This window comes from Patagioenas fasciata, chromosome 3 (assembly GCF_037038585.1).
Source record: "Patagioenas fasciata isolate bPatFas1 chromosome 3, bPatFas1.hap1, whole genome shotgun sequence".
In the NCBI taxonomy this organism is placed as follows: Eukaryota; Metazoa; Chordata; class Aves; order Columbiformes; family Columbidae; genus Patagioenas; species Patagioenas fasciata.
Window position 1 is genome coordinate 103,534,147 of NC_092522.1, and position 12,160 is coordinate 103,546,306.

The 12,160-nt window shown below is 37.6% G+C and overlaps 1 protein-coding gene across 4 annotated transcripts in view; it reads right to left on the reverse strand.

Annotated features, from left to right (window-relative positions):
• The window catches only part of MYOM2 (myomesin 2), an 83,413-nt gene that overhangs the window by 5,163 nt on the left and 66,090 nt on the right, over window positions 1-12,160 (reverse strand). For all 4 annotated transcript variants that reach the window (XM_065833356.2, XM_065833353.2, XM_065833355.2 and 1 more), the window contains 7 exons: window positions 10,406-10,519; window positions 8,979-9,066; window positions 6,092-6,130; window positions 5,284-5,389; window positions 1,174-1,337; window positions 819-855; window positions 684-706 (listed from right to left, as the gene is read on the reverse strand). In XM_065833356.2, coding sequence (XP_065689428.2) covers window positions 684-706; window positions 819-855; window positions 1,174-1,337; window positions 5,284-5,389; window positions 6,092-6,130; window positions 8,979-9,066; window positions 10,406-10,519 — 571 coding nt within the window. The remainder of the gene's footprint in view (window positions 1-683; window positions 707-818; window positions 856-1,173; window positions 1,338-5,283; window positions 5,390-6,091; window positions 6,131-8,978; window positions 9,067-10,405; window positions 10,520-12,160) is intronic.

Sequence of the window (12,160 nt, forward strand, 5' to 3'; positions counted from 1 at the left end):
ATTTCTTTTTGATGTATTTTATTGTCCCCTCAGATTTCTTATCAGAGATTGTGCTATAGCATTCTAAACTGATACGCATAAAAACATTGAAGCTACTGCTGAGCTTGACAGCTTGTGCTTTGGGCACAAAGCAAAGCAAGGAGAATGTTTTTAGCATCTTGGTGGTATCTAAGATCTAAGGAAAATTTGTTCTGCCACTCTCTCTGCAGGCAGAGGCATCTAGTCATTACCAGGGGAACTGATATCAAAGCACCAGAATTCCTAAAATCCCTAACATGAACAAGCTTCCCCACTGTCTGTGTCTCATCAAGCACTGGCCAATAGGCATTAGCAGGCAATTTTTTACTTAATAGGTAGATCTCAATATTCATTATCAGCAGCAGCTTTCAGAGTCAACACCTCCTTGTATAACACACAGAAGCTCACACCTCACAAAACCTCTGTAGATGCAAGCAGATACACTGGAGGCTTGCAAAATATTGAAAACTTTTAGTGGGTTTCCACTGGAATTAAAAACAAATAAATCCACAAATTACTTTTATTGTTTCAATATTATGTGCTAACAGGGTATTTCTGCAGCCACAGAGCTCTGAAAGCTATGGCAGCATATCATGATGGATGTCTTAAAGAGAATACTAGACTCCATTGTAGAACACTTTTGATAAAATGTAAAATAAACTTACTCTTCTCAGCAAAAGCAGCTGCCCTAAAATTGTTGAGGAAGAGAAATAGATAATGTTATTAATGAAATTATTAATATTTTTTTCTGTTAAGACACTCTCATTACATCATTAAAATGCAAAAAATGTAGTGCTTACTTGAGTCGCTGGAATTCTGCATATGCATCATCAAAAGCTGTAACGAAATGGTTGAGAGAGTTATTTTCCATAAGCATAATTTGCACTTGGGGGTTAAACATTTAGAGAAACCCATGTTAGAGCTCTTTTAAAACCCATATATGGTTAGACAGTACCAAAATGGGAAACCAGCCCCCTGAAACCCATTTGCCACTGGTGGTGAAAACAGATATAAGACTAAAAAGATCACAACAGTTATGCACTAAACTGCAACTGCTTCGGACCAACGGCTTTCTGTTTTACTGTCATTCTTCTGATAATTGCTTATTAATTCTGCTTAATCTATGAAAAGTTGCCATATAAGTATATAATATACCTTGCCCAGACAGATCAAGTGTGCGTTTGTAAGATTCCTTGTCACCAAAGATTTCAAAGGTGTAGTTCCCCTTATCCTTTTCAGTGGGTTCACTTATCTGCAGCCAGGCAATATCCTCTCCACCTCCAATCTTCATCTTTTCACCAGAAGAAATCTTAGATTCCCTGGGAAAAAAAAAAAAAAAAATATATATATATATATATATAAAAATGAGTTTGAACATTCTTTTCTTCCATATTCTAAATAGGAGGTAATCTATAAAAACTTACAAAGGACACTATACTCCTAAACTACAGCAGAATTAAAACTAATAGGAGCAATTTCCCAGGAGATTCTTTGCTTGCTAGTGGTTCTTGCTTTGGAACCATTAACTTGAGCTTTCATTCCAAAGATTAATTTGTTCACCCTCCTCTCATTCTCTTTCTCTCCACATACACAATCATTTATGTTTATATCTATATGCACATACGTGTCTGTATGTTGAAAGGTCCATGACTTCAGAGTTCTGTACACTTCATACTGTACACTTCATACACACTACCACAGAATACATCAGAATACTAAAGTAGAGGCAAATAACCTTTTCTGATCAAGAATAAAATTTTTAACTTCATTAACTTCAACAATTTATAAATAAAACAATAAAAGTTTTGCATTTAATTTATTAATCTTGCATCAAGACAAAATACACCTTTGTTTTTAGAACAAGATATGAAGAAAATTTTCTAGCTGTGTAAAATTAATCGACAAGTCTTTGAAAAAACAGTACCATTAACTACATCAGTGGACAAAGGAAGGGCTAGGTATGTCATCTATCTGGAATACTGTAAAGCCTTAGGTATGGTCCCCCACAACATTCTTTTCTCTAAATTGGAGAGGTATGGATTTGATGAGTGTACTTTTTGGTGGATGAGGAGCCAGATGGATGCTCACACCCAGACGGTAGCGGTCAATGGCACAATGTCTGGATGGACACCAATAATGAGCGGTGTCCCTCAAGGGTCCGTACTGGGACTGTTGAATATCTTCATCAATGACATAGACAGTGAGATTGAATGCACCTTCAGCAAGTTTGTGGATGACATCAAGCTGAATGGTGCAATTGACACACCTGAGGGATGGGATGCCATCCAGAAGGACCTGGACAAGCTCAAGAAATGGGCCCATGTGAACCTCATGAGGTTCAACAAGGCCAAGTGCAAGGTCCTCCACCTGGGTCGTGGCAGCCCCTGGCATCCCTGGGGTATGAAGTGATTAAGAACAGCTCTGCTGAGAAGGACTTGGGGGTACTGGTGGATGAAAAACTGACCATGACCTGGCAATGTGCACTTGCAGCCCAGAATGCCAATTGTATCTTTGACTGCATCAAAAGGAGCATGGCCAGCATGCCGAGGGAGGTGATTCTGCCCCTCTACTCCACTCTGGTGAGACCCAACCTCGAGTACTGCATCCAGCTCTGGAGCCCTCAGTACAGGAAAGACATGGACCTGTTGGAGAGGATCCAGAGAAGGACCGCTGAGCTGATCAGAGGGCTGGAACACTTATCCTATGAGGACAAGCTGAGAGAGTTGGGGTTGTTCAGCCTGGAGAAGAGAAGGCTCTGAGTAGACCTCATGGCAGCCTTTCTATACTTAAAAGGAGCCTACAAGAAAGATGGGGACAGATTTTTTAGCAGGGTGTGTTACAATGCAATGGGTAATGATTTTAAACTATAGGAGGGGAGATTCAGGCTAGACACAAGGAGGAAAATTTTTACAATGAGCGTGGTAAAATACTGGGACAGGATTCCCAGAGAGGTGGTAGATGCCCATCCCTGGAAACATTCAAGGCCAGGCTGGATGGGGCTCTGAGCAACCTGATCTAGTTGAAGTTACCCATGCGCATGGCAGAGGGATTGAACTGGATGACCTTTAAAGGTCCCTTCTAACCCAAGGTCCCTTCTAACCCAAACTATTCTATGATTCTATGATGGTTCTATTCTATTGGCCTATCATCTCTTCCTAACCTAAAAATATAAGAAATGCCCTACTGATTCAGATCGGTGGTTCTTCGGGTCCATAATCTGTCCTGAAGAGTAGAAATAGAAAAAGCTCTTTAGGGAAAGCATGCAAACCAGACCACTTTCAATGGTTTGCAGAGAAGTTCCAGCTTTCACTCATTAGTGAAAGGAATCTTTCTTGCCATCCTTCCTGCCCAAAAATCTTTAGCTGGAATTCTTCAAAAATGAACTCAGCTTTCACTTCTCTTTGATCAGTTAATTTATTTGCCCAGACAAGGCTGGTTTTGCTTCATAGCTGGAGAGTTACTTTGATGGGGAAAAGGAATTTTTACTATTTCCCTTTCTGTAAAATGACTACATTGAGTTCAGCATACCAAATTAGGTACCTGGATAGAAACTACTATATATTAGAAAATACTACACGTAATATTCCGCACTGTGCCATGAGTGGATGATGTATGCTGACTTTAGGACTTGTATTATGTTCCTGCTGTGCAATATAGTGGATAATTCAAAGGTAGCTAGAAATTAGCATGTTTCATGATGTGCAGACATCAGTAGAAAAAAAAACAACTGGATTTTCTAGCCTTTCATTTTTTTCCAGGAATAATATTGCTAAAACTCCATTTAATAGAGCTGGGAGTTTTGGTGAGGCTGGGGGAGGCTGGTTGGTTTGTTTGTTTATTTTAGTCTTTGTTTTAGCTTTAATGGCTCTGGCTTCTAATCATTGTATTCATGGAAGAGTCAAAATTTTATTTGTTCAAAATCTGTGTTGAATGATCTTCAAGACAATGAACATGTAAGACGTCATAAAATCTGAAATATTAGGAGCAGGGCAGCTGCCTGTATGTAAATATAGATCTAGATCTAAATATAAATATAAATATCTCTCTCTATATATATATATAGATATAAAAAAATAAATATGCACACTGGTATTTCCATATTAGCCATGTAGCGTTCTCTAGTTTTATAATTATGTGAACTGGAGGGTGGAATGGTCTAAGTTACCTTTAAAACTCAAGCACAGGCACAGGCAAAAAAACCCATTTTTCTTTTCCTTTCTGTCATATTAATACCACATTTACTGAAAGAAGGAACAGAACTTGCTGAATACAAAGCTGGAGTTATGAACACAACTGCACACCATTGCAGAAGTCTGCTCAAGTTCCCTGGGCCTGATGATCACTGGCACTTTTCTCGTGTTCCTGTCTTCATAGAAATCAAAGGCTGGGCAGCATTGCGCAACTAGGACAACATGCTGATAAACCAGCCTGTTCTGTCCAAGACAGACTAGTTCACTGTGTGTCACCTTTGTAGGCTACCAAGGAATGGGAAAGTTGAAATCGCTTGAAGAGTTTTAAAATCCTTCCAAACCCTACTTGTGGTTTCCGAAAAATGAGTGCCTGACATAGAAATGCATATGAACACATATTGATCTGTAAATACACAGATGAATAAAGAGTGTCTCTAAAGTCAAAGACTAATGTAACAATGATGGTGGAAAACTATTGGGAACTGTAAAGCTCATCTCTGGTCATGTTCTCATCTCTAAGAACTATTCTCAAAGCATACTGTGCCCCATCAAATATTTTTTCAAAGAAAAGGAACAGAATTAAAATATTTTGGGGTACTTAATATGTTATCAGTTTGGGAAAAAAAAAAAAAAAAAAAAAAACTTAACACAGGCTTTTATAAAACTGTGAGAGCAGATCCTTGGTACTGACCTAGTACTGGAGGAGAACTTCATTTAAAGACAAGGACAGCCCTGAAGAGAGCTATGCTCGAATATTTTTCTGTCTTTGAACCAAGCAGATAATGTAGTGGAAGACAAGCAGTCCTGTGTTGAATAAGAGATTGAAATACTGTAGATTCTTTTTTCCTGGCTGTTAGAGCCCTCCTGATAGGTGTTGGAAAAATCTGTTAAAATTTCTTTTACTGTGTATGTTACCTATGTGAAAAGAGAATATGAAGTGCTGGAAAGAGAAATTCATTAATGTGGTCCAGTTACTAAATGAATGCCACAAAGTAGTAAATAGTAAATCATTAATATAGCTTTTTTTTTTTCTCAGATAATGTACAGGCCACCTTGAACAAATATTCTCATCTACCTGTGAGACCAGCTAACTTTCATTTCTTCATTGTAGTACTTCAAGAAACATTGGAGCCTTATTCCTTCCTCAGTGCAAAGGATCTTCAGTGGAGAGGCTGACTTACCTATGTAAAAAATAGAATATATGCAGATCAAAGAGGATAGTGGAATGAACAGGAAACAATCAAATGGACTACTTGTACCATCAGGATGAAAAAAATTCAAGATCTGGGCATGATTCTCAACTACCACAAAGAGAAAATAGTTCATGCCTCTCAAAGGAGATCTGTTGATTTATGTCAGGTGAAAGTTCAGCATAAGTTCATGGTTTTATTGTCATATACAAGCATTATGACCAGAAAGATCCATTGTGAAGTAATAAGCTAGTCATGCCTTGAAACAGTAGTGTCACGATTCTAATTGAAAGAAAATTTTATTCTTGTACATGCCTTGTTCTTTCAGTGGAATGACTCCCAATATCTTATTGGGAGCAGGATCAGAGTCTCGGTCTCTTTGTTATTAAGGCTCACTTACTAATGGAAAACAGGAATAAAATGATTGCTACAACATTGTGATAGTATCTAAACCAAACAAGCCAGGTGGAATAATACTCTTTTTCCCTTTTAATAGTGTCAATTAGTAAGGTCAACTGCCTATTCAGAAACTTAATAACATGTCCGTAATAATAAGGGCATCATGACTCTCAGAAATTTCCCACTTACAATAAAAATTGTCTGCCTTAGGCACAGATGACTTTAGTACAAAAAAAAAACAAAACAAAAACAAAAACACAACCTACATGAAAATCCAAAACAGCATTTACTTACCACTGACTCCACTCAGTGCCAGAATTATATCATCATACACTGAAGAGAAAAAGAAAGAAAAATGTACCATCAAAATTCAATCAGAATATAGCTTTATTATGTTCAGTTTAACTAAAGCGATATGGGAAATCTTCACATCCTTAGGCAAAGAAAACCATTAAAATTGCAACAGGTGTATGGGAAAAATTAGAGACTGTGTACAGCATATGAATGCTGTGCTGTGCCACTGAGTATCTCCACTGTGTGTGGAGTCAGCTATCTGCTGTCAAATCCTTGTCTTTCTATCACTCAAGCCAGAAACAATGAAAGGTCATTAAAACTAGATAGTTCACATTCAAAGGAGAGTGCGGGGGAAAGAGAAATTATCACATTCTAGATGAAAACAGTTCTCCTGCTACCTATAGGATGGCATTTGACAAACATAATCCCCTTCAACAGCAAGTGGAAGAAATGAGGTATCATATCAAGCTTTTGAAATACCACAGAGTTAATTGTCTTGCAGAAGGGGAGAACCCTGGAGACAGGGGCGGAAGAGTGGGGAACCCTTTTGTAGCAGAAGAATCCTATTCAGTGTCACTGTGTACAATGCAAAGAGAGAGAGAAAGAAAGAAGCACCATAACCTAAAGAATGCACATTCTAGACTGAAGAATGCATATTCAAGGTTGGAGAATTTTATGAATAGGGAAGGCAGTGAAATGCATGAAGTTCAGAAAATACTGCTTTTGTATGTGGTCTGTATTGAGCTGTATCTGCACATTTTGAAACCTGCTAAAATAAATCATTATTCTACTCCATAACACTCTACAAACTCCAGTATGCTTCTACTAGCATCTTGACAAGAAGGCATTAATTACATACTATATATACATTAGATTACATTACAGCCAACTGGGGAAATGGGGTTATATTGCCTATACTGTCTAAATGAGAAGGTTTTTTGAAAGAATAGTGGGCAGAGTTTACACAGAGGAAAAATGCCTGAGACACTATTGAGTGATGATACAGCCTTCTGACGTAGACCTCAGCTTAAGAACACAATCTAATATTACCTCTGCCTCTTACTTCAGATAATTCCTCAACCTGCTGAAAAAAAAAATGTTGAGATCTTTGGCGAACTGAATTAATTTTTGAATATGTCTTTCTCCCTCTCTTAAGGCCCTGCAGAACATATTCATTATTTGAGTTAAATGACTGTATGCAGGTGGGATGAATCCATGTCGACTTTGGTTTAGTTGGTGGAACCTAAGCATAAAATCCCAGGGCAGCTCTCTCTACCAAAGCTGCATAAAATTCATTATGCTGGCAATAGATCAGTCTTTGCTATAGACTCAGAAGTAAACAAGCATTATTTTTTACTGAACAAATTTAAATATACATAAAATTACAGTAGGTCACTGTGATATCCAATAGCATATGAAACGTTATTTAAATGCCTATCATCAGTCCATTTTAGACTAGATTCTTTTACTCTTATTTGCATTTATCTTCATTTCAATGCCAATGAACATTTAGTTTGAACTAGCCTGCCCCATACAATACACAGTCTTTCAGGGCCTCGCTTATGCTAAATTTCTCTAGTTATGTTCCAAGGCTAAATTCACCGTTCAGAAGACCCACTGTTTGGCTTAACACTGCAATTATTGTGGTTTTGCTGGTTGACATTTTCAAGGCCTTCTGGATCAACAGAATTAGACACTGTATTGTCAAAATATGCATTTCACTGTATACCTTTCTAGCACAGCACAGTCTTGCCATACCTGAAGTATAGCCTCTGGAAGGACCCCTGACTTTAAGACTGAGAACTACAGTACCTGTTGTTCATTTCAGGGGCCAGGATACTCCTTATTTGAAAATCCATAGACTAAGAGAATGATATCTGTGTACATATCAAAGGACAGGAAGGGAGGAGGTGGCTAATCAGTATGTACTGGATAGTGTGGGATCCAAGTATAATGAAAAATGTATGGAATAAGATGTGGAGATTGTACAGATTTTGACTAGGATAGAGATAACTTTCTTCACAGCAGCTTATATGCTGCTATGGTTTGAATTTGTCACTGAAAAAGTACTGATAACACAGTGATGTTTTAACTATTGCTGATCAGTGCTTGCACAGTGTGAAGGTCTTTTATTTCTATTCCTCAAACTGTTCCACACCATATGATGCAACAAAAGCTTGGGGAAGAAGGAAGGAACATTTGGAGTTACAGCATTTGTCTTCCCAAGTCACCATTACACATGATGGAGTTCTGCTTTCCTGGAGATGGCTGAACATCTGTCTGCTGATGGGAAGCAGTGAATGAATTCTTTCTTTTTGTTTGCCTGCATGCACAACTTTTGCTTTACCTATTAAACTGTCTTTATTGTAACCCATGAGTTTTCTCCCTTTTCCTCTTCCATTTCTCTCCCCCATCTCACGGAGGGGGAGAGAGCGAGCAGCAGCGTGGGGCTGAACTGCCTACTGGGGCTAACTCACAAAACAGCTTTACGATTTTATGATCAAAATAACTCTCAGTCCACACTGAGAGTCCCACCTCAACATATGCAGCACTTTGAACATTTTGGTGCTTTAGGGTTTTTAGGAGACATTAAAGCTTAACAAATTTGAGAGAGAGAACTGTCTACACAACATCTCACATAATAGGGGTGTCTGTCTGATCAGAAACCTCATTTATTTCTTGCCTGTCAGGGTGCTAGAGGTTAATCATGACAATGCCCAGTGTCACCCTCCCTAAACTGGTGTTCTGCAGTTTAGGCCTCTAAAACATAAGGAGAGAAAAGGACCCTCAAAAATGTCTGTTAACTTGCCATTTGTGAAGATAGAGCTTGGACACCTATTGAGGACATGTGTAGATGGTTATTTCAATATAGTAAACTGAATGTTACCTTTTCCTGATAGTTCAAGCGTAGATACATCATGACCTCTATCATCTGATAGTGTCGCCTTATAAACTCCCTCATCTTTGCGTGACAGCTACAAGGAAAGCACAAGATGTTTACTGACAAACTTGATAATTCTACAACATTTGCTCAACCCCTGAATGATTTTCTAAATCAAACAACATACACTGTACTGCATTCTAGTTAAATAATCTTACCAGAGATGAGATAGAATGGTTTGTGCATGCTTTTTTATAGTTAGTCCTTAAGGCTAAAATATATTCTGATTTCAGTTCAATTGCCTTGAGAAACCACATTTTTCCTCTTCCAAAAAGAACAACAAGATTGATCTTGGTCAGTAGAAAATTCAGGTAGCATAATAAAATGTAACAGAGGGTAGCTTAACCCTCACAAGCTTTAGAAATGCTTTTTTTTCTGTATAAAACATAACAACAGATCTCTGTCCTTTACCTGTCCAAATATGAACTCAGTGGCTTCTATTTAAGCAACTGTATGAATGAACTGTACTCAAATTATATCTATGCTAAGTAAATAATGAATTCATTATTGATGGAGAGATTACACTCTAAAATCTAACACAGTGGTGCTGCATTAAAGGCAGTAGGGGTTTTTGGTTTGCGTGGGTTTTTTAAAATTATTTTAATTTTTTAAAAAAACTTGAAGGAAAATACACAAATAATTACATAGAGATTCAAGGTTATTTTATTGAATCTTAGATCAAGTCCACAAGCAAGTAAATAACAGTAAAAACATCATATAATTGAATGATGAGTAACAAGAGAAATTGAGACGAGTAGAAACCACCCTCCTCCAAAAAAATTCCACACATGAATAATGGAGCCACTGGAAACCCAGTATCTTCTTGCAAGTGAATGGGGGATATAAATTAGAAGAATATGAAGCAAATAAATGAAATAAATAAGTCAATTGAATGGAATGCACACTTATGCTGAAAGAAGAAAAAACTTGATTAAGGGTGGTTTTTGCACTTGACGAAGATAACAACTATGCAAGCTAAGGCTTCAGACACGAGTCAGGTTATCCTGTCTACACAAAGATAAATCTTAAGAAGCCACATACCTCAACCCTATTCATTTCAGGCAATAAAACTGAGACACTGTCAGAAATGAGGTACTTGAACAAATTGAAAAATTAAGGAGCAATAAGAAAGAATGAGATAGAGTTCACCTAAGGACACTAAAGCAACTTATGCATGAACTCTCTGAGCTAATAGGAAAAATAGATACTCTTTTACAAGCATTAGTTACTCAGCAGGTAATTGAAGGGTAGCAAATATGCCTTTTCTTAAAATGGTTCACAGACATCATGGTAGGTGGTTTAGTGCTCTGCCTGACAAACCTGTAGTGTGTCAAGCAGAAACTGTCATTGCTAATCAGTAGGTGATACTGTACCTTGGGAATACTGAGGTGACATTCTCCCTTCTGCAGATCAGGCACCTCATCAACGTCAATCCCAGAACCATCCTTATACCACTTGAAAACAGTCTCCTTCTTTGTGTTTGCGACCTGTACAACAGAAAATGAGCATAAGCCTGGCTAAGTCCTGAAGAAAGGTATCACACTGTAGGTTAGTCACACAGGTACTTTCAACATAAGAAACCAATTTTGGTGTAACACATGCCAAATAAAGCTAGGTAAAAATATAACTTAAACCAAGTCCTACTAAGAAAATCTTAGTCCAATGGTATTTATCTGCAGCACAAAACTGGTCAGAAGTATACATCTTATAGATTCAAACCCTGACAAATCCTTAAAGGCAGTCCCATCAACCTCTTCCCTTAAAGGTTTTTTATACCCTTGCTATGCACTTGTATTTTGTCTAGAGATATCTGTGAGAAATATTTTTTAAATTAGAGCTGCTGAACTCTCCTTTATCTTTTTGTGTTTGCAATGTGTCTCCAGAGAGCTGTAACAGAGAATTTAGGCCATATCTTAGAGAGAATTCAGCCAATTCACAGATTTATCCCAGCTACTTAAGTAATATCTTTCAGGGCTAAACTGCAGAGAGTAACTGAAATTAGTATTCTGAAAGCATTTGAGACTTCAAAATTGCAAGCTGAACCAGAAACCCTTTTTTTTTCTACTACATTGTGTCCTACGAGAAGTACAAAGTCTTGAGGAACCCTACAAATTGCAGTCTTTTCCAACACAAAGGGGCTGAACAATGTAGTGCAAATGCAAAGAAGTTGCTTGAAAGCCAGAGTTTTGCTGTAGTAGCAGCAGCTTATCTAAGTAATACATAAATAGACTACAGCTATGCCTCAAGTACTGCTATAATTTTGAAATATAAATTGTGTATTGGAGACACTTAAAATATCACTGGATGAATGCCCTCAAACTGTGAATTCAAAAAAGCTAAAAGCACAGCTCTTTTTAGAAACCTTAGCAATATTTATTTATTTATTTATTTATTTATTCCCTTTTAGAAACACTATGGTTTATTTGACTTCACTATCCTCACACCCTTCTAAAATTCCCAAAAATACAATGGTATTTCTATGTGTAGCCTGAATTCCCAGTCAGCATGGCTTTGGTGGAACAACAGAGCTGGTAGGAAATTTCTCAGTCCCCAGGCAGTTGCTTTAAACAGCTTCCCTAAAAAAGAACTGAACAAATGGATAGAGGGAAGCCCAGAAATTAATACAGATCTGCAATAGTTTTCAAGTGGCTTGCTTGGAGGAAAAAACATGCACCAATTTCTTACCCTTTCACATTATAGAAGTCATTCCGTAGATAAAGAGCTCTAGGAAAACTCTCTATAGAGGTGACTAGACAAATAGGAGTGCCTCCTATACTTACTCCTGGACCTCTCTATAAAACCTGCCCAAATTAATCACATATATTGCTGCTTAATAACCAGAGTGGTTGCTATGGATCTCTGACAGAGTATTCGAGATCACAGCCTGGCCCAAAGCAATGCCTTGCTTGAGAAAAGTGAGCAGCATTTTACATTTACTAGCAACTACAAAGTGGCTATTCCTGCAGTCATATGACATGAGTAGTAATTTTATTTGAACAAAGCCTGAAGGAACAAGTCTTTAATGCTTTTCAACAATTTTTCATCCAAGACTGTTAGCACTCAATCTGAAAATAAATAGACTGAGTTTCAGATATATGCAATTCTCAGTGCTGAAGTTATTTCATGTT